General features: G+C 25.9%; 2 protein-coding genes across 2 annotated transcripts; one reads left to right on the top strand and one right to left on the bottom strand.

Moving 5' to 3' along the window:
* The first annotated feature begins 1,591 nt into the window (after window positions 1-1,591).
* Window positions 1,592-12,084, top strand: LOC129972897 (U1 small nuclear ribonucleoprotein C-like). The gene is made up of 6 exons (XM_056087205.1): window positions 1,592-1,725; window positions 2,006-2,048; window positions 5,934-6,042; window positions 8,380-8,478; window positions 9,759-9,899; window positions 11,856-12,084. Exons 1-6 carry the CDS (start codon window positions 1,718-1,720, stop codon window positions 11,924-11,926), a joined length of 471 nt encoding a protein of 156 aa, XP_055943180.1. The 5' UTR covers window positions 1,592-1,717; the 3' UTR covers window positions 11,927-12,084.
* LOC129972898 (uncharacterized) lies at window positions 12,058-22,277 on the bottom strand. The gene is made up of 5 exons (XM_056087206.1): window positions 22,155-22,277; window positions 20,116-20,259; window positions 18,483-18,634; window positions 17,722-17,911; window positions 12,058-12,289 (listed from the first exon to the last, which is right to left on the bottom strand). Exons 2-5 carry the CDS (start codon window positions 20,161-20,163, stop codon window positions 12,230-12,232), a joined length of 450 nt encoding a protein of 149 aa, XP_055943181.1. The 5' UTR covers window positions 20,164-20,259; window positions 22,155-22,277; the 3' UTR covers window positions 12,058-12,229.
* Window positions 22,278-22,342: the final 65 nt, after the last annotated feature.

The raw sequence follows: 22,342 nt of genomic DNA, 5'->3' as shown, positions 1-22,342 counted from the left end.
CTAAACCTAACAATAAAAACCTTATAAACCTAACAAAGAAAGTGCAAAACTGAATTATAAAATTGAACAAAACAGCTTCTTTGACAAAATTACAAATGCTCGCACGGAGGACAGTTCTATTTGGAACCTCGTAAGACCATGAAAAAGAAATATAAAAAATACCCTATCCCGATTACTAGACCCTATAAAATCGTATTTTTGGATGTTTAAAAAGCTGACTCTTACATGATCTCATAAATGTAAAATGCTGTTTTTTAATATGCAGATATTTGAATTTTTTTTTTTTATTTCATTTGTCAAAAGTTGGATGAAGCTATGATTTTAAACATTGTTTTTAAATATAATTCCTTGGGGAATTAAATATCAGTTCCCAATTTCCTATATGCGTTTGTAATCTGTGGTGAAGCTTTATAAGCAGATAACAGCTCCTGGACAGGAGTGATCATTTTACCGAGTGGCCATGTTACTCGGCTACGAACGTTGCGTGTTCGGTCCTCGCTATTACCAAATCACTACAAATCTATACCACAGATTCTTCATGCAACCAATCAATTCTAGAACTTTTGTGTAATTGCTTTATCAAAATTCGCCAAAGATATCTTTGATACAAATCAAAGATACTAAAGATATATAATTCACTATTTTTTTTATAACAAACACCTTTTGTTGTTATTTGTAGAATCTGCTGCCAGTTATTCTTAATTCAATTGCATTTTTAATTTTTAAAAAACTTTATATCAGTGTCAAAATGTTTTCAAATAAAAACGACCTTCTTTATTATTCTTGCTAAACAATTTGGGTTTTTAGTTTTGTATATTTTCCATACATGGCACCTGGATCGATCCTTATTCTTGGTTGTGTGGTGAAAGCTTATAAGCCAGTTAACAGCTACGCTACACGGGCAATTGCTTTTATATTGTGTTCATGTTACTGGGCTGCGAGCCACAAGGTCTCAGGTTCTATCCTCGCTCGTAACAATCCGCTACAGTTGCAATATCAGAATTCACAAATATAGAAAATGAACCAACATTACTGAACTTCATTTGTGATTTTGATTGCAGATGAATAAAATCCAATAAAACATTCATTACAATTGCATTCCTTTCATTCTTCATCTCAATCACTATCCTACGTTGAAAGTTTATCTTTTTTGTTAGCATACTAAGCACATGTCTTTGACCTATCCCTCCCCCCACTTAATGATTTAATGCTTTAAAGTTAGTCCACTTTTTTTTTCCTGGTTGTACAGAGAAGAGCATCTATATTCAGATTATTTCTTCGATGTGTTTGATGTAGATAGCCGTTGAGTAATTTTGGGATTGCTTAGAAGGTTCTTGGAAAACTGAAGAATTATCCTAAGTATCAAATCTGTGATCGAAAAAGAAGCTGCGAAGTTCATGCCAATGATTGAATCATATTTCTCTTCATCTCTGGTATTTGCAATTTTTTGATATTATGAATAAAATCACATTACATCATGTATTCTCCATTTTTTTTTTTATTCGCAATTCGCATAGATTTTGTACCGTACCACGTGACTCAATTTTTGTCTTCTTTAATAGATTTATGAACTGAAGTGAATTTAAGCAAAGGTTTATTGAAATAGTGATAAACTTATTTTGTTCAAGAGAAAAATTTTGTGACTGCTGTCTTGTTCTCTTTCTGTATTTTGTGTCTGATTTTTTCATCAATATTCATATTTTTTTGTAGTTCTACTATGCCGAAGTAATTAATTTTTATTTTTCGTTATATCCATGATTTTAAGAAGATTTATTTCTGTTACCTAGTTTGCTAGAAATTTCTATGTCTTGCATTTTTACTAACAGTATTGAATCATTATACTATTTTCTTTGTCAGTTTTTTTTTACATTGTTTTTTATATTTTATTTTTTAAAATTTTGAAATTCTTTTTCTTATTTGTTGATTAAATTTCATATGCTATACTTAATATAATTCAAGCAAATAATTAATGCTGACTATTTCTTTTTTTTCATCTATTGTATAGGTATTATTGTGATTATTGCGATACCTATTTGACTCATGACTCTGTAAGTATCCTTTTGAATAATGTAAATAATTTCTCTTAAGTTAACTTAGAATAATTTGAAGTTCTTTTAATTTTGAAAAGCTGTAATTAAAATGTATTATGATGAATGTATTTTGTTATTGGCTTGCAAATATTCTAATCTCTCTTTACTAGGCATAATGAGGAATAATTATTATAAAAAATTGTCCAGAACTATTTTGATTCACTATATTTTTAATTTCAAAGTATTCTGAAATCTAATTATTAACAATCTTTCTTCATTCTCAATTGTACATATTAGAAAATAAGCATTAATTAGAGGTTTAAAAATTTAGAGCAATATTTTAACAAATGTTTAGGGATATTTTCATATTAAAATCTTTTATCAATGCTCAAGATTGTTATTACATATCTGAATAAGCATGTTTTTACGACCTCAAATTTGATGCATATAATTTACTTTGGCCGTATAAAAATTGGATTAATGATGTTAAGTTATAATTTTAATAAAGATGGCCAAATGTGTGAATCTTTTTAATTTCACATTATGTTAGTTACTATGGCAAGTTTTTATAGGTTTGACTATAATTTCTGTTTTGACAAGAGTGTTATATACGATTCTGCTATCTTACCAACACCTTATATGAACACTTTTAGTTTAAAAAGTTATTTTCTAAATAGTTGCCTAGGAAAGGCTTGCAAGGATACATATTAAAGCAATTATTGCATTTTGTGAAGTAATTTTTTTTTTTTTATTAAAGCACTCTTTTTTCCTTTATTTATTTTGGAATTCTAAAGATAGGTTTTTATATTTGATTATTTACTTGCTTCCTAATATGTTAGAAATCTGAAATTTTGTATGGTTGTATACTTTTGATAGCATTACAGTAATTAAATATATTCAGAATGAAATTTTTATTCATTATTATATTTATTCATTGTTGATTCAATACATGAAGCTGTATCTTGTAGTTAGTTTGATAAAGATTAATTTCAGTCTTTCATTATTATAAAGTTGAATTTTGAAATATATTAGAAATCCAAAAAGAAGAAAAGAATTTAAAAAATTTTAAAATACACTTTCAGTTATATTAAAATATATAAAAAAAATCAAAAATCTGATGGTCGAAGTTGAAAGTGAAAAACTTAAGTATTAAAAGCAGTACCATGAGGAAATTAAGACACGATTTATAAATAAAAGAAAGAAAATTCTTAAGTATCCATGAAATATATAAAAATATTAAGAATGCTATTAAAATTCCAGTTTGAATACCAAGTATTTAAATCATGGTTTCACTCTTAAATTATTTTTCTTTTACATCCAGATTTACCCATACAGGATAATTGGAACATGGTAGTGCAAATGTTGCCAAGTTGTAATTTTTTAAAAGCAATAAGTTGTTAAATGTGTAATTTTTTTTTCAATTTCTTATTATATTAATGAGTTGGATGAATTTTAACAATAAGCTAGAATTTTTTCTCTCTCAGCAATTCTCTTATTTTACTCCAGATATTAGATTTTAAAAAAGTCTGCATTTTAAAACTTGGATAAAGTGTTTTTTTCCCCCTATTTTTTTCACCCCAAACCATGCTAACCCTTCACGCGCTGTATTTAATGTATTATGTAAACTTCATAATTACAAAATAAGAGCACTGTATGTTTTTAAACCCAAGTTTCTTGTAATATGTGTTTAAACTTGTTTATCCAAAATTTACAATCCATTTCTATTATTTAATAAATAATAGAACTTTTTTTTTCCATAAATTTTTAATGGAATATTATTTATTTTGTCTAATTTGACTGCTGATTTTTACTTGTAATAAGAGTTAAAGGTAATTTGATTTTTAAAAAGTGACAATAAATTAAGGGTTAAAATTTCTTAATAAAGTTATTTGCCTTAGTTTTATAACCTATTATCTATCAAAAGGAGTAAACTTCCCTTTTGTAGTTGAATTTATGTTGTAAATTCAATTCAGTTAAAAATATCAGATGTAGTAAAAATAGTTTTTAGTATTCTGTATTATTTTGAAACATACAGTGGGTAAAAAAAGTTTCCGTACGCTGCTATGACTGTTAATAAAAGTTTAATTTTTGGCACAAAATATTTTTTTACGAAAATGAAAATCTTCAAATTGGTTTAACACAATTTCATTTATTATTTAAGAATATTATAAAGGAAAAAATATGAAGAAAATTAAATACTTAAATTGAAAGAATAAGAAAATGCCACTAATAAGGAACAAAAAAGTTTCCGTACGGTATTTACATAGTATATGAAAAACATTTTTTATGCTGACCAACTTGCATTTAATGATCGGTTGGCCTTCCTTTGGCCTTTTTCTCTTCTCTCAAATGTTGTGGCATAACCCCCATCAGATTTTTTTGTTGTTTCTGGAGGAATACTACTCCAAATGTCTTAAATGACCCTTTTGAGTTCAACCTTGTTCTTTATGTCATATTTTTTTAGTTCACGACCAATTTCTTCCAATAAATGTCCTATAAGGATTAAATCGGGAGACTGGGGAAGGCTATGAAGCTGTTTATTAACATGATAGAGACATTACTCTTGACAAATCTTGGAGGTGTGCCTAGGATCGTTGTCCTGTTGAAAAGTAAAGTCCATTCCAAGGGACAGTTTTTCTACATTGGTTAAAACATTTAGTTTTAGAATGTCAAGATGCATGTACCTATCCATATTTTCATCTATAAAACATAAATTTCCGACACCAGTAGCACTTATATACCCTCATACCATGTTCTAACCATCCCCATGCTTTACGGTTCCACATAAGTTCTTGAGTAATATATGTTGTTTTGATTCCCTCCAGATCATAACTCGACCATCTGACCCACAGATATTAAATTTTGATTCATCACTAAAAAAAGGACCGATTCCCAAAAAGATAGAGGCTTGCTTATATGCTTCTTTGTAAACTCGAGACTCTTTTTCTGTAGCAGAGACTTATAACAGGCTTCTTACGGGCCCCACATCCATTATAACCTTTTTTGAAATGATGTTTCTCGCAATTTAAGATGTGAATTTAATGTTGTAATTAACCATTAAATCAGTTGCAAGTTGAAATGCACTAATCCGAGGGATTATCTTGCACCTTACACATGATATTTCTTTTATGCAAGCTATTTAACTTCGGAGTTCTTTCAGATCAATCTCTATCCTCAAATTTTTACACATCACTGTATCTTTCAATAATATACTCCACTGTAGATTTTGGTTTGTAAGTCATTTCACTGATTTTTTTCATAAATAATCCATTTTTTCGCAACCGAATCATTAACTCTTGAATGGATTTCTGAATTTCCATTTTAAGACGATCAGGGAAACATTGGAATTAAACAACTGTTGTTATATCATATTCTTCACTCTGACAAACCATCAAACTTCGAATATTTACTGTGAATTAGTTGTAGAGCACGTCAGGAGAAATTTGCATATTGCATACGGAAACTTTTTTTGCATGATACTTCGTCATTTATCTTAAAAATTGCAAACAGACTTGCTGAGTTTTGTAAAAAAGAGAAATTTATTATAGAACTCCCTTTTAAAGACTCATATTAACAAAATATAAGTAGTTTATAAAGATAAAAAGCAAAGATTAGAAATTATGCTAGTTTATTTTTATTTTAGTCTTCCGTGCGGAAACTTTTTTTACCCACTGTAAGTAGAATTCAATTACTTTAAAAGTTAATATTGTTTCTCTTGGGCATCTCATTTTACATTATGGTGAAAGATATTGACACCAGAATTATGTTATATATATCAGTGCATCTAGGGAAATCTATTTGCAAGGTTTGTATATCAGAAAGATGCATGTTGTTAAGTAGTATATTCATAGTTGTATAAGTGTTTTCTTTAGAATCTGATAATTTTATTTATTAATATTTTAGCCATCTGTAAGAAAAACACATTGTAATGGACGAAAACATAAAGATAATGTTAAATTTTACTACCAAAAGTGGATGGAGGATCAGGCCCAAAGTCTTATTGATGCAACAAGTATGTTCATTTTATTTTTCTTATCTTAATAAGTTTTTAATTTTATATAAACAAGCATTTTTGCAACTGATATGTTCAAATTGCCTAATTAGGAAATAAGATGTTTTATAAATTTAAGAAACTTAAAAAAATAACTGTATATTGCTTATATCCTCATAACTTGATTTTTGTTCCTTTCCATTTTATTTCCTTTGTAAATAATATGTTTAAATGGCAACTCAAAAAAATTTCTCGGCATTATGGTGTGGAGGAGTTTTTCTTGGCATCATGGTGTAAGAATAAGAAGTGTAATTCTCTATACATAGCATACCACATTAAGAGAGTAAAATTATATCTTACCATAGTTAACCTAATTTATAAAGGCTTTCATGCTTATAGTATTATTGTTAATGAATAACATTCTTACAAATATTCATTAATGTCAATAGTTGCTTAAAAAATAAATGTATAAAAGGAACTAAAAGCATTTTGTATTTAATTTCAAAACATAAGGGTGGAATCTAGTTCCATACTCTTTGCCTAGTATCATTAATTAAAGTTTTGTCCCAGAATGAAATTAATTCTGTATTTAAAAAATTTTAAGCCATAGCTTTAATCTTCTGTCTATGTTATTATTTTTCTATTATATATTAATATTGAAAATAAAATACAGAATGCAAAAGTTTAAAGTAACTTTTATAAAGCTGATTTATTCATGGTAATTAATCTTGTAAAATGAATCTATAGAAAATTTACTTATGACGTTTTGTTACAATTTGTGTAATATGTTTTGTTTAATTTTAATATATAAATAATAATCTGTAGGCATTTTTTTTTTAATTTTATATTTATCTCAAAAATTTATTTAGTATTTTGATGTTGAAATTAGTTCAGTTACTTTCATTTATTCGTATGAAGTATAAAAATTGTGAAATGTATTGCACCTTTTCTATACAGCATAAATTTTTCTAGTTGTAGTGATCTTAACACCTCAATAAAATGCAAAAAATACATGATTTGCAAAAAAAAAAAAAAAAAAAAAAAAAATCAGTATTCTCAATTTGTTATTGTCATTTTAAGTTTAAAGGAAAATTACTCATAAATTATTACTTAACTATTTATTTGATCCCTCTTCAAGATTTTTAAGAATTATATTTATAAAAAAAAATAAAAGAAGTCTTTGAAATTTTCTCATGTGGTCTTATAAATATTCTAAGGTATTATTAAGCCCATTGGCAAATAATAGTTATAAAAGAACATATTGGCATGCAATCATTAGTGAATACTTTTTTTCTGTTCAGTTTAATCTAAAATTTTACACAAAACAACAGTTGCAGTCATAAGATCTCATGCCAAATTCCATACATTTTGGTCATTACGTTTTTCACTTATCACATTCGTATGTTTATGAAAATACAGATCGACAGACAATCTCTTGATGGAATTGGTTCCAAATATGATAAGCATCTACAGTTTGATGTTAAATCAATATAACAAATTTTATGAATCTAGTTCTCTTCATTTTATAGTTATTATATTAAGTTTTATTTGAATTGTTAGACTGATAAGCTTTCTTTGAATGGATTTTGTTCAAATTTTCATAGATATCTATGAGTTTTGACGATCATATATTTGTGGTTTGTATTATTAAAATAAAATGCAACTAGTTAGCATAAAGATATAAATTATTAAAAAGTAGAATGTATTCACTCCCCCCCCCCCTTGTCTAACTTATATTGAAATTTAAAAAATATCAGAATTTCCAATGTAATTATCTTAAATAATTTCTAAAAGTATGTATACAATATTTTGATAAATGAAGATACTTGTTTTTCATGGAAATAATGAAAGCATGACACATCTGTACTATGACAGATTTTAGGGTATTTAGCATTGTTAATCATTTTGAGCTTGATTAATTTTCTTTTATATAAAAAATTCAACAATATTTTCAATATCTCAAGCACTTTTTGTATAAATTTATTCATTTTGTTCATTTAATCGAACTTATTTTTCTTCATGATGTTTGTTTAGCATGTTCCCTATTTTATGAAGAGCGGTTTGATTGTTTTTTGTCCAAGCCTATGTCATAATGGCATGTTTTAAATTATTACTATTTACTCAACATTTTATGTATAGTCATTTGGGGGGGGGGTTCTTTTAAAGTGTAAAATATCAAAAAAAAGGTTGATTATAAATTCCTTAACTGGATTTGTATATGATTTTATATCCTTTTTTTTAGAGAGATTTAATTGTTAATTTATATGATATTCTTTATATTTTGCCCTTTTTTTTTTTCATTTGTTTAAGATTTTTTTTAACAACTGATTACTTTATATAAATTATTTTTCTTTGCAGCGGCTGCATTTAAAGCTGGAAAAATACAGTCAGGTCAGTTCCAGAATGCTGCTAAACCCCCTGGTGGAGTAATGATCCCTCCTCCTCCAAATCTTCAAGGTATGATTTTATTTGAAATGTTTTCATAATAGATTATTATTATTAGATTAAAATATACACTATTATTTTCTTCAGTGTGAAATATTAAATATTTTCCAAAAAAAAAAAAAAAAGAAAGAAAGAAAGAATTGTTGTAACAATCTATTTACATACTTTCTCTATACAGATAGAATTGTATTTCTTTAAGTAAAATCAATCGATCTCTTTAAGTGGCTTTCTTAATCTATGCTTACTTTTCACTGCATTACAATTTGTATCATAACTTGACTGTTTAATACAGCTTTGTGGTTCAATATTAATCATTTTCAATGATTATGTATTAATGGTACCATGTCTGTACATTTATTTATAATTATTCATTGTAATTATATTGTATTAATCATGCTCGTTAAAGAAGTTGAATAGAAAAACATTCTAGCAGAATATTTTTCTTATTTAACAAAGCAAGCATTTTTAGAATGTGCAACCATAACAAGACCAAGGGAATTTTTGCATTCGATTTGATTATTAAAATGAACTCTAAAAACATTAGTGATTTTTTGAGAAAAATCTTTGCTATTGATTACAAATATTCTCCTTATATATCTTTTAATTTTATGAAAACTAATATTTCTTGGAAAATGAAGTTTCTTCTGGTTAGATGATTAAAATCAATTCTCTATAAATGAGATACATTCTTTGTGTAGATTGTTATATAACAAATGATTTTCCAAATTATAATGAAATAGAAAGGTAAATTATTAGTTTTTGAAACTTTCTATATCTGGTATATAATTCCAGAAATTAAAAAAAAAAAGCATTAAATATATCACTAACAAATAAATACAATGAATAAATCTATAAATTTATGTATGTTTATATTTAGAGAAAGATGTTTTTTTGAAATTATATGCAAGAGCCAATTTCTATTTTACTGAAGAGCGTACATAAAAAAAGAAAGCATGTATCAAATTATGTTTTGCATTTCTACCATTTAAAAATCTTCTGGATGCTTTTAACCCTTCATATCCATGTGGAGGCTATGTGTTTATTAAAGATTCTGAATTTAAAAAATTAGTCTCTGCTAGCAATTGTTTTATTCTGAACTTGCACTATTGTGTTAATCTCATACATTCAAACTAGGATTTAAATATGTATTTTGATAAAATGTATGCAGAATTTATCAAGTGTGTAAACTATATGTCAGGATGAAAATATAAATTTTTATGGGCTGTGAACTATTATGAAATATACATAAGCATTTATTAAAATTCATCTTTTTTTTTAATATTTATTATTAGGTCCACCTCGACCTGTGGCTCCAGGGCAAGGAATGCCAGTTATGGGACCTCCTCCTATGGGTCCAATTGCTGCTCCAATGCGTGGTCCTATGCCAGTGATGGGACCTCCTGCACCTGTTCCACATAACATGATGATGCCTGGTAATTTTCTAAACTAAATTATGATTCATTAACAATTTAAAATATAATCTAAATCTTGTTAAACTCTAATTTATAGACTTAGTTAAGTGATAACTTATTTAGACTTGTAGTCCTGAACATTTGTATTCAGATAAAATTATAGTCGCTGTTAAAAATTAATTAAAAGTGCTTTCACTAAAGGAAACATTAAAACCAAGTTTTGTAAGATATTTAATTGAAGTCTATAGTAAGCATTAATACATACAAATATAATGAACATGCTGTAAGAAGTAGTTACATATATAAAAATAAGCTTTTTTGTTAATCCTGGTTTTAAAGGTTGAAAGAGAGCATTAATTAATACATATGAGATCATTTGCACATTATAAAGCCATTGTAAAACTATTTATGTACTGATTCCAAAAAATTTATTATGTAAATTTCATTTAAATAACACAATTTAAATTTTCTACTACCGACAATATGACTAGAATTTTGGTCTCTTTTTAAATGTCCATTATTGTGTGTGATGTATTTGAAAAAATTTTGGTATACATAACAAATTCTGAAATGTTTTCGATTACTTTTCAGTAAGACATTCTAGTGTTTAATCATACCTTCATTGCTTTTACATTTAATTCTATGTTTCGTAATTTCTATGCTATCTATAATCTAAGGCGAATATTTAGTTATTTATCCAGTTTTGTTTCTCTTCAACCATCTAAGATTAATCTTAAATCCCATTTTCTCACAACCTTCCTATAGATAAAAATAAATAAATAAAAACTCCATCATTTTGGACAGTTTATAACTTCTCATTGCTGTTAGAGTTAAGGTTTAATTACCGTGTAATTTACCTATTCTGTGTTAAAACTTAGTTTAATATTAATAGCAAAAAGTCTTATGTCACCTCTAGACATGATTATAACTAAAATATTTGGACTCAACATGTCAATCACTGCATTCATCTTTGAACTCCTACTTCCCTGAAAATAGGTCAAATTTTAGATTTATTTTCTCCACTGCTAACCGAAACTTATCCAACTGTCTGAATGTTCATATTGTCTGCTCATAAATTTTTGCCGATTTGTATTTATTATCAGTATGTTTCTTATAAATTCTTATAAGAAATTAAAAACTCTACATTTATTTTTCATCATTCAACTTTATGGAGTAAATTATATGTAAAATCCTACAGATTACATACATTTACAATGTCTATTTTAATCATAGTCCAATAGCTAATTTCTAAACTATTAGATATGCATATGCTTTTCATTGGGGAAAAATGAATTGAATAATATAAGGAATCATATTGCATATAATTTGAAACAAGAAATATATTCTTTAAAAAATGATGAAATGTTAATTTTTATACAATTTCCAGTTCTAATTGGTCTTGTGCGAAATATTCTTTACATACTAACAAAATAAACAATATTTGAAAAAGCACTTCTACAATCAAAACTTGACACATTTGTAAGAATCTTAAATGTTACTAATTTAGATATTTAATGATCTGTTTGAATGAAGATTATCCATTCATTGACTCCATTCCTTTAAGGTGACCATTGATTAAAATAATGATATTCAGAGCTTGGTTTTATCACTGAAGAAATGAATTTTTAATTTATTTGTTTAAAATGTTAGAATTTCACATATTTTACTAAAGATGACTAATAAAAACCTATAAAAATTTAGGCTTTATAATTTTTTTTTATATTAGTTAGGCATATATAGTTTTAGTTGAAGACTGTTGTAACTCTAATTATTTAGGAATTAGCTATTGAATTAAGATTATAATGGGCATTCTATATAAATTCAAAATATCCCATTTTACTCTATCTTTATAGTAAGAAAGGCAATTAAATCTATATATTATATAAAATACTGTAATATCATATTATATCATAATTTTTAAGTATTTTTACTAATAGAGTAATTAATGCATGACACTAAATTGACATATTTTTACAGGAGTGAGAGCACCAGTCACAATGATGCCAATTGGTCCAATTGCTGGTCCTATGAGAGCTCCAATAATGTGACAAGAATCATATTTGTAAATTTCATCTGTGTCATTAAATCTGTCATTTGTATTATTAAAAGTCAATCATTTTTTTTTCTACTACTATTGTATTTCTGTAATAAAAAAATGCAATCCAGAAACCTTTAAAGATAAATGATTAAAATATATTTATTGGAAGCATTTATTTCTGTGAATACATACTATATAAAATGACAATTTGTTGCTCCAGACTTGATGAAGAGTGAAGATTTTCACAGAAACAGATCTGTGCTAAAGTTGTTCAGGTAACAGTTTATGTACAATTTCACATTAGCAGTATTTGTCAAGGCCATGTTATCACTTTGTGCTTCTTTTTTGGTTGAACCTCCTGAGCATTCTTATTCTGTAATTTTAAAGAAGAAATGTAATTAGCATTTTTATAGAAAATTAAAGAGACAATAAAAGGAACTAAACTTTTAAAAGTAATTAGGCATTATTAAAACTACTCCAGTTTTTATTGTATTGGACCTATTCAAGCCTATATTAATTGAATTAATTATACAATTAATCTTATTCTGAATCATTTCATGAAATTCACTACTTTATATAAAGAAATATTGTTTAAGATATGACAAATAACAGCAAAAAAGCAAGTTTCACGATTAAAAAATATTTTAGTTATACTCGACTATGTAGATTAAACAAAGTTGATGTACTGCATGCTGAAATAACTTTGATATTCATAGTTTCTGAAAGACATAGAAACACTAAAGTGAAACATGTTTCATTTATATAATTTAATATTTACTCTCCACCTGCTCATTAATTTCTATAGCATTTTGAATCAAGCACTATCTTAGTATTGCATATTTTTCCTATTCCTGAACTTTATATATCTACAAACTTTTCAGGGAAATGCTTTTAGGCAAATTCAATTACATGATACAAAAATTTATTTGCTTTTGGAAATTTTATATTTTAAACCATTGAAACTTCTTGCCTAATTAGATATAAACATATTTTAAAATTATTATTATTTTAATATTAAAAGTAGCAGAACTGGTGTTTTCCCCACCGTAACTTTCAAGAGCAATGTAACACAAAAGTGATTGTAGGTTTCAACTTTAAAAGAATATCTTTTTAATGATACTAATTTAGTTCTACAATTTTCATAAATCAATAAGAGATTTTAATAATGAAAATACACAAAATTTTAGTTATATTTCATAATTCCTACACTTTTAAGTGCAGCATGAGAATTTTAAATTATAATTTTTGTTTCTGCGAGCCATTGTTATTTAATTGGTAATTAGACTAATAAATTTATCCCATTTACATGTAAAATAAAGCCTAAAACATTATGTTACAATGGTTTAGTTTATAAAATTCAAATATCTACTTACCACTTTATTTTTCATATTTACAGTTCAGTTTATTTCGCATTAAACTTTTTTCCCTCAATTTTGTGTATTTTAAAATTTAGCAAAGAATTCAGGATGTGCAGTTGGGTTCATCAAATGAACATTTAAAATAATTACGAGAGTCAAATAGAAAAGAGATGATGGGGGGGGGGGTTCTGAAAATGAAAATGCCATTATGGTTTTAAGTTATGTATTGTGACAACAAATCAATAGGGAGAAAGTTCCAGAGCAGTCTTCAGTACACAGTTAATTTTTTTTTACCTTCAACTTAATTCTTAATATCATGAGTAGATTGATTGCTAAAGAAGTAAAGAAAGAATAATAATTCTGTAGGCAGGTAACAGCCTTGACCTTCCAATTATTTTAAAAGAGAAAACATTTTGTTTCCTAGCTAATTCCTGTCGTTAGATCATGAAAGAATTTTTCTCAAGCCTAGAATCAAAAGATCATAATACATTTATTTTTTAACTGTATATACAGATGGTGTTCTAGGATTTAAAACATGTTCAGTTAGTAAATCTGGATTCTTAATAGTGATTTCCACAATTTTGAGAAAAATTATCAATCAAATCTGACACGGCAAATTTCTATAAGTTAGGTTAAGTAGAGTTACTGCTATGCAAATGAAAAATACAAAGATATACCGAGCAATGATTATTTTATTTGAAGAAAATAAATGCAACAAAAATATAAGCATGGGTATCGATACAAAGAGCATCAGAGCTGCATCTTTCCAATAATAATTTGGAGAGTTATGAATCTTCTTCGTTTAGTAAATGAAAGAGAAATCGGATCATTCTTATAACTGTGATATTAAATTGTAAATGCTATGCAATCAGACTTTTTTCACCCGTTTATTAAAAAATATATATGAAATCACTACATGGAAAATTTTTAAACACAAAAACTTTAATCAATTACTTCTCTGATAAAAAATTGATTTTGTCAGAAGCCACAAAAAGTTACTAGTGAGAAATGAGCAAATATTCCTTCTAGGTGTTTATTAGTAAAATTAATGCCTTGATATTCCTATATGCCTATTCTAGATAATTAAAAAATGTATCAATATATCTCAATAACTAATTTCAAAACCATTACAAATAGGTATTTACTTCTAGTAAGAAAAATCTTAAATAATGTAAAATACTATACTAATGTGTTGTTTGAGTCAGTAAATAAAATGCAAAAAGGAAAAAAAATGAAGTATAAATCGTTATATATAATCTTCCAATCATACTGGCCAAACATTTAATAAATTATTCTTGACAAAAGAATGTTCTATTTTTCTAGGGACAAAAGTAATAAAATTTTGGAGGTTTGAAATACATTATTTTAGGCCACTCAAAATCTATTTCAATGAAGCATAGATTACGGATTTAAATGACTGAAAATAGTGATATTAAAACATTTAAAGTTTCAATCATATAAGACTGGGTTTTTTTTAATTGTTTCAAAAATATGTCATTAAATATAATTAACAGAAATGGGAAATTGTAGAAGAATCCTGACTCCATAATTTTTTTCAGGAGTATAATTATTGATTCAAACAACAAAATGTAATTCTTCAAATCATTCAGAGCATTTTTCTAACGAGAAATATATACCTTTCCAATGATTTAAAAATTGGATATAGGTCTACAAATACAATAGGCATCAAGTATATTACAATTATCTACAATTGAATAAAGAGAGAAAAAAAAATCCAGCATTAAAGCAATTTTCATTTCAGACATTTTTAATAATCTTATTCCCTTTCCTAAATGTTCTTTGGCATTAACTTTTGCTTCATGACTAATTTTATCATTCACTGTTAGAAAACATATTGTCTCCTGAAAGGGGATTAACTTTTATCCTGTCTCATTCATTAACAATGTATATTCAATATATTGATTACAATTCCTAACATCAAATTCTACTTAAATTGGAAGTACATGCAGTGCTCTATAAAATTACCAAGAGAAACAATACTTTAAACTTTTGAACTATGAAAAATAAATTTAATTAATTATCATTCAAGATGTAACAAAATATCATATTTGATTATAATCATCATAATAGTATAAAGAGCTACTCTATTTTTCCATTACGAAAGCTCATTATTCACAGGTTGAAAAAATTAAATACAATATGAGAAATACTAATTAAAATTAATCAAAATTAGAATAATATAACAGGTAGTAGAATACCATCATGCAATAAAAAGTTTACTAATTTATATTTGATTTGAGTTCTATTTACAAAATATTAAGTCCTTTAAATTCAGAGATATACTAATTATCTTTTAGATGTACCATTCATAAAAAGTAAATTCAAATCCAGTGCCCAAATGTATTTCCGTATTAAGAATATGGACTTTTTATGAGCCGCATCAAAATTCCAATATGAAAGTTTTTAATTTATTTATTCAGCACTTGTTTTTAAAGAGTGCAATTGATTATACTTCATAAATTAAATCTTTTCATATTAAAGGAACCTTTAAAACTTGATTCTAATTGTTAGTTACAGCAATCATATCAGTGCTGTCATTTCATTGCATGTATATTTTTAGATAATTTTTAATACTTTATTAATTTTTTTCAGACATTAAGTATAAAGAAAATAATGCAATTGTCAAAAAAAAATTATAATCAAAAATATGACGAAACGCTACGGTTCTAATTCCACTCGGTCAGAAATATTTTTTTTTTGGAATAATATCTGTCAGTCTGTGAACATAAAAAGGCATTGAGCTAGAAAGATGAAATTCAGTATATGGGCATAACACCAAATTGAAGACTTTTATCAAGATTTAAGAAAAATCTATTCAGAGAAAGTCTGTTCAAATATAAGTTAACACAATAACTATAAAATGTAGAAATGCTAAATGAAAATAATTTGGCACACAAGATTTAAATATCTAAAGTGTAAAAACCAAACAAATTAGACAATAAATCCATCAAAGAGTTGATTTTTCTGTCTTTTTGTACTTTTACAAGCATGTAAATGTGACAACGTAAAAATATGATGACATAAATATTTAAAATCTGGTATGTGATTTTGTATTTATAATAGTAGCTCTATGTCAAATGTTAATTTCAGTAGGTTGGAAACAATGCATCAAAATCACAAATTTCAGTTTCAGGTACCTATTACTAAATGCCAAGTAAAAATTGCCAAAAACTGCCAAGGAGCAAACAAAAAAATTCAATAAAAAAGCTAAACTCATTTCAAAGGTTGATACTTCTTAATTATTGTTTCTTATATTGTTCATCCATACAGGTTTACCAAAGGTCCCCAATTTTATGCAATTGAAGTATAGCCCACTTTTATGACTGACCTGCTACATTGCAAATATTTTTCCTGCAGCAGAATGATATGTTTTCTAATATTTTCTTCATAGAAATTAAAATTCTGCACCTTTGCTACTTTTCAATGTAGCAAACTTTTTTTATAACTAATAGTCAAGCACTTTTGTTAATACTTTACAGGCGATGTACAATATTCTAATCACAGCCCAAAATATCATTTCTAAGAATCATTAAGGATGGACATATATTTCTTATTAAAAAAATATTCTAAATGATAAATGAATTGTATTTTTTGTTACTTCATTTAATAAATATATATATGAGAAAATTAAAAAAGAAAATTTTTATGCAGTCTCTTTAAACCAGTTAATCATATTGATATATATCCTTGACATACTGATATTTTAAACAAAATATATATTCTTGATATGTTAGTGCTTTTTTTTAAAAAAAAAAAAGTTCCACTTTTTGGAAACTAATACTAGTCAAATAATACAACTTTGAATATACTTATTTTAAGATAATTTTTAAATCATTTCAATAGACTTCAGAAGGAAAATCCACAGTACTTTCTTAAGGTGATCGTTGATTGACGAACAATAAAGAAATTCAAAGAACTATAGCTTTGTTATTTATAGTTGCAGAAGAATGTACTTTTTTACAAAAAATATAAGAGGACAAGAAATATTAGATATATGATATAAGGAATGTTTTACTAAATATGATTGACAGGACTGGCGAACAGTAAAAAGAGAGTTTGTAATTTTACCAGCTGTGCATTTTTTTAAACTCAAACAGCATAAGATATAACTGTTTAAAGTCTGTTTTCAATTTGAAGTCAAAGTCAATCTCAAACAATCTGGAAATTAACTAATGAACCATGATTACAGCAGACATGCAGTATTTAGGTAGACATTCAAATGAGTACCTATAAATAAGTATGCTGCCAGATTCTTCTTTTGTTTTTATAAATAAACAAGGAAGAGTAAATGTATACATATAGGTTAGGCAGAAGGAAAAAAATTAAAGCCTTCTTAATACATTGTATTATGCTTGCACTTACAGAAAACTTTAACCAAAACTATAATATTACTATTCTTTCGAAGTATTTAAAAAAATGTTCTTACCACAGAATTTGAATCAGATTCACTGGAGGTCCTTTTTAAATTATTTACAGATTCTGCAGGTGAATACTTTGATGAACAATTCAACTTGATTATTTTCTTTTCAGAAGAAACAGGTGATATTAATTTTTGGCCACCATTAGCTGCACCCTGAACAGCACTAGAGTCTTTATGCTGATTGTTCTTCAAATTTCTATAAATATAATAAGAGAACATTGTTTAGTTTAATAGAAACAAACAGTTATGCAATATTATTACTATATTATAAAAAAAGTATAAGTATTATTCCCAAAAGTTAGTTAATTTTTTAAAAATATATATCTTTTATTTTTACTACAGAATTTTGTAATCCATGATTACTCAGAGTACAACTTTTTAGTTTGGATTAATCCTCATGCATATTTTTTAAATGTAGACACTATTACTTTTAACTGAAAAAGAGTTGGTAACATCTAATCCACAAAGCAAACTGAACAATAAAAAAAAATAGTAATTATAATATATATTTCATACACAAACTATATTGGAGTTTTATAAAACATATCAAGATATAAAATAACAATAGTAATTACCAATATGCATGTGGAAAAATCCAAAAAATATCTTATTCAGTGTTAATTTAACTTGCATTTCTTTTGGATGAAAATAGAAACTAAAGTTCTTCAAATTATATGATTACTTTTAATAACTTTCAAATAATCAAATAAAGCATAAAGTATATTAAAATGTTTAATTAATTTTTTTTTAAAAATTAATATACATACATTGTGGGATTTTTTTCTGATGAAACTTTGTCATGATGTTTTTCTTGACTGGATAGGATAAAACCTCGCCTGTTAAGTCTCAACACCCTTTGAGGACGTGGAGAAAAAGATACAACTTTTTCTGTGTCTTTCTTTGAAAGATCACCATTCGGCTAAAATAATAATTCATGTGCCTCTAAAATAATTTGTATTTCTTAAAATGAAATATCACAAAGTTCTTAATATCTACTTTTTTTTTTTTATTTTAACCAGTAATTAGTGTGTGGTAGAGAGTGGAGTAAACAAAGAATTAAATTAGATATTCTGAAAAATCAGATTATCAGATTTCTTTTTCATAGAATAAAATTATTAAATTTTGTATTGACGAAAATATTAATAATTCAGCTACCTGTTTCTAACTTCAATAATCCCATCAAAATTTTGTTTGTTTTTGTCCAGTTATCTTTATAAGTTATCAAAAGCTTATGATTACCTCAGTATCTAAAAACTCATTTTAAATAATGAGTTTTTCTGTAAAGTTCCTAAGAAAATCATCATAATAATTACCATATAAAAAAAGAAAGTATTAAAGAAATCTACTCAGTCCTACTACATAATAATTTAAGAAAACTGAGAATCACGATCCCTACGGAAGGGTATATGGTGACATATCTACATTTCTGAACTAAGGAATCTCATAATTTAAGTTGAACAGTTTATTCTAGCATCCTATTTATAGGTAATTACATTTCCTTGTTACAACTAAACAAATATATATATATATATATATATATATATATATATATATATATATTTTTTTTTTTTGTCTAAGAAATCAAAGGGTATTTTCAAATTCTAAACAACTATGAATAGATATACACAAACAAATTTTAGAAGTTAAAACATTATTATTTTGATTTTTTTTTTTGTTTGTTTCAGTTTATTTTTAGACAATGAGATTTTAGAATTTGAAAACAGTTTTTATTTTTGGATATTTTGCTACATTACATTTTTTTTAAATGTACATGAATAAAGTATTTTCAAATAAATTTTTACCACTTTTTTTATAAATGTTCTTAGTAAAATTATTAAAATAAAAAACTGCAAATTTAATATTGCTTCATAATTAATTTCAATGGTTTAATATTATTTAAATTGGTTTTTCTTATTAGGCTTTAAATTAAGAGGATGTCAATAAGTTAAGGTAAGAACTACAGAAATTTAATTGTTTAAATAAGTGAATCTTTTGTTTAAAACAGCTGCATAACTTAATTAGTGACCCACCAATACCAGCTTAATTTATAATTTACCATGGTTGGATCAAATAAGAAAAAATTTAAAACTAATTTGTTTACTTTTCATCTAGCTAGAAATTAAGTAATAATAATTTCACAATAATGGGTTATTCAAAAAATAACATTAAAAAAATAAAATATACAAAAAGTTCTATATTTAATAAAGACTGCACACCTTTAAATATTACATACTTATGAAACTAACAGTACAAATACCTGTAAAATTTCCCCTAAAATTTGAAATAAGAATAATTTTTTAACACTTTTAAACTGATTTCATATACAAAATCAACTCATAAAATTCATTTGCAATGAACATGCATAATTATCACGTTAAAATATCAAATAAATAAACTAACCTGTTTACTAGAGCTATCAGTATTCATTGTAATTTTTGAAGAATCCATAGAATTGGATTAATAAAAGTGATCCATACAACAGTGATTAAATACTGGAAGCCATTTTACTTAATATTCAAGTTAATAGCATCAAATGTTGCTTGTCTAAAAGAGGAAAAAAAAAACAGCTTTATATATTTTAAATTAAAAGAATCAATTAAAACTCTTCATATTAAATAAAAATAGCATAACTATAAATAACAAAAAATTACACAGAAGCAAAAATTAAGTACTGCCACAAACAAATAGCATAGCTTTGGCAGATACATGATCAGAAGAAAGATACTTTATGAATGAACTTAAATTTATTTTACCACAAGAAGCATAATTTGTACACGGGGCAAAAGTGGGATGCGCTCGTTTGCTCGTAGACAAAAGCAAAAGTGACAGAATTTTTTCCTTTTAGTGGTTTTACTAAGAGAATCTGGAAGATATTTCCTTGATCTGAGTCAACTTAGGAAAGTGAATCTGAGGTATCTTTGAAGCAACTGCATAGGTGCTAGGGATATGATAAATATCAATTATGATGTGGGAAACAAGCAAAAAGTAGTTTTTAGAGTGCATGTTGGAAATAATTAAATAAAAGAGGTTTGATTTGAATCAGGAAATAAGAGAAAAATTTAGAATAAAAATTTAGAACATTCTGATTTTTAAAAAAATTCCCAATATGTATGCTCAAAATTATTCAGATATATACTAAATTTTAATTACAATACTATAATAATTTTAAAAATAACATTCATATTCATAGCCTCAAATAAAAACATATCAAATCCAGGTAATAATTCTTAGTGATAATATTAACAGAATCATAACAACATTTAAACTTCATAGCAGAGAAATTCAGCTAATAGAAAAATGCTAAAAAATATATACCAGAGCTATTTTATACACATATACTTTTTATTATTATTATTATCCTTCAATGCATACATTATCAAATTTAAATCTATTCACAGTTTTTATACATTAATAAAAAAGAAACAGGCTCAGACTCCATTTTGCAAGAATTTTCATTTTAATCTATTATAAAAAATTCCGATTACATTCTGTTATCTTTAATTATTTCAACAATGTTTCAGAGTAAAAATTGATGGTAGCTTAATTAAATCAAAATATCGAAAAAAGAGTTATTAGCAAAATAAGACATTGTTCTATAAAAGAATTATCACCACGTAATAAAAACAGAATGATTTAGAAAAAAATTAAACAGAAATGACAAAACAGAAGGGAAATTTTTCAAACTCAAATATTCTCTAAAAAGGGAAAATCTTCAAGATTTAATTAGCATTTCACAAATGAAAAGAAAAAAGTATATAAAATTATATAATGTCGTTACAAACAAAACATTCTTGCCTGCAAATTATCATGATAGCCCCAAGTTCAGTTAAAGGAATTTTGCCATTTTATATTCAAGCATTCAATTAATCAAATTCATATGATTAAATTAATTTCTCCAATTAATATTAATTGTTTTTATACAGGTTGACAGGGTATAAACATCTGAAATTAGTTCGATTTTCGATTTTGATATTCTACCAAATGTACAATTTTAATATGAATATCAAAATTTGCATTCCACGTTTTTCTTTTCTTTTTTTTTTTTTTAGATTCCAATTTTTAAGTAACTTTTAATATTAAAGGCTTAAAGTATTGAAAATAAAAGCTAGAATCACTACCTTATGTACTTATTACAGATAAACAAATCAATACGAACAACAAATAATTTTGGGGTCCAAATAATTTCAATTGAAAAGTTTACCAAAATTGCTTGAACATTGTTTGAACTAACGCACTTTTTTCATTACATGCAATAGAAAATTCGGAAAAAAAGACCAAAAGTATCAAATAATAAATTTCTAAAAAATAATAGTATTTACACGTAAATGTTTATAACGATAAATTTCCCTTATTTATTACATTGAAAGCCTTTTAGATGAACAGCTCGGTAACATCAATATGAATAATTATATGATTTCAAATTCGCTACTTATACTTACCAATTCAATTTCTTATTTTATCATTTGATTAACACTTATAACAAATATTTTAACTCAAGCACACAGTTGAATAAATAAAAATCAAAACATTGCCAGTTTTCCCCAACTTTCTTCAGAAAAGGTGAAGTAGAAGTTATTAGATCGCATACACCAACAACGATTTTCGACCAAATTATTGAAAAAGCATA

Source organism: Argiope bruennichi, chromosome 6, assembly GCF_947563725.1.
Source record: "Argiope bruennichi chromosome 6, qqArgBrue1.1, whole genome shotgun sequence".
NCBI classification, from domain to species: Eukaryota; Metazoa; Arthropoda; class Arachnida; order Araneae; family Araneidae; genus Argiope; species Argiope bruennichi.
Note: the sequence above shows the minus strand (reverse complement) of the source record. Positions and strands in the feature narration are given on the sequence as shown.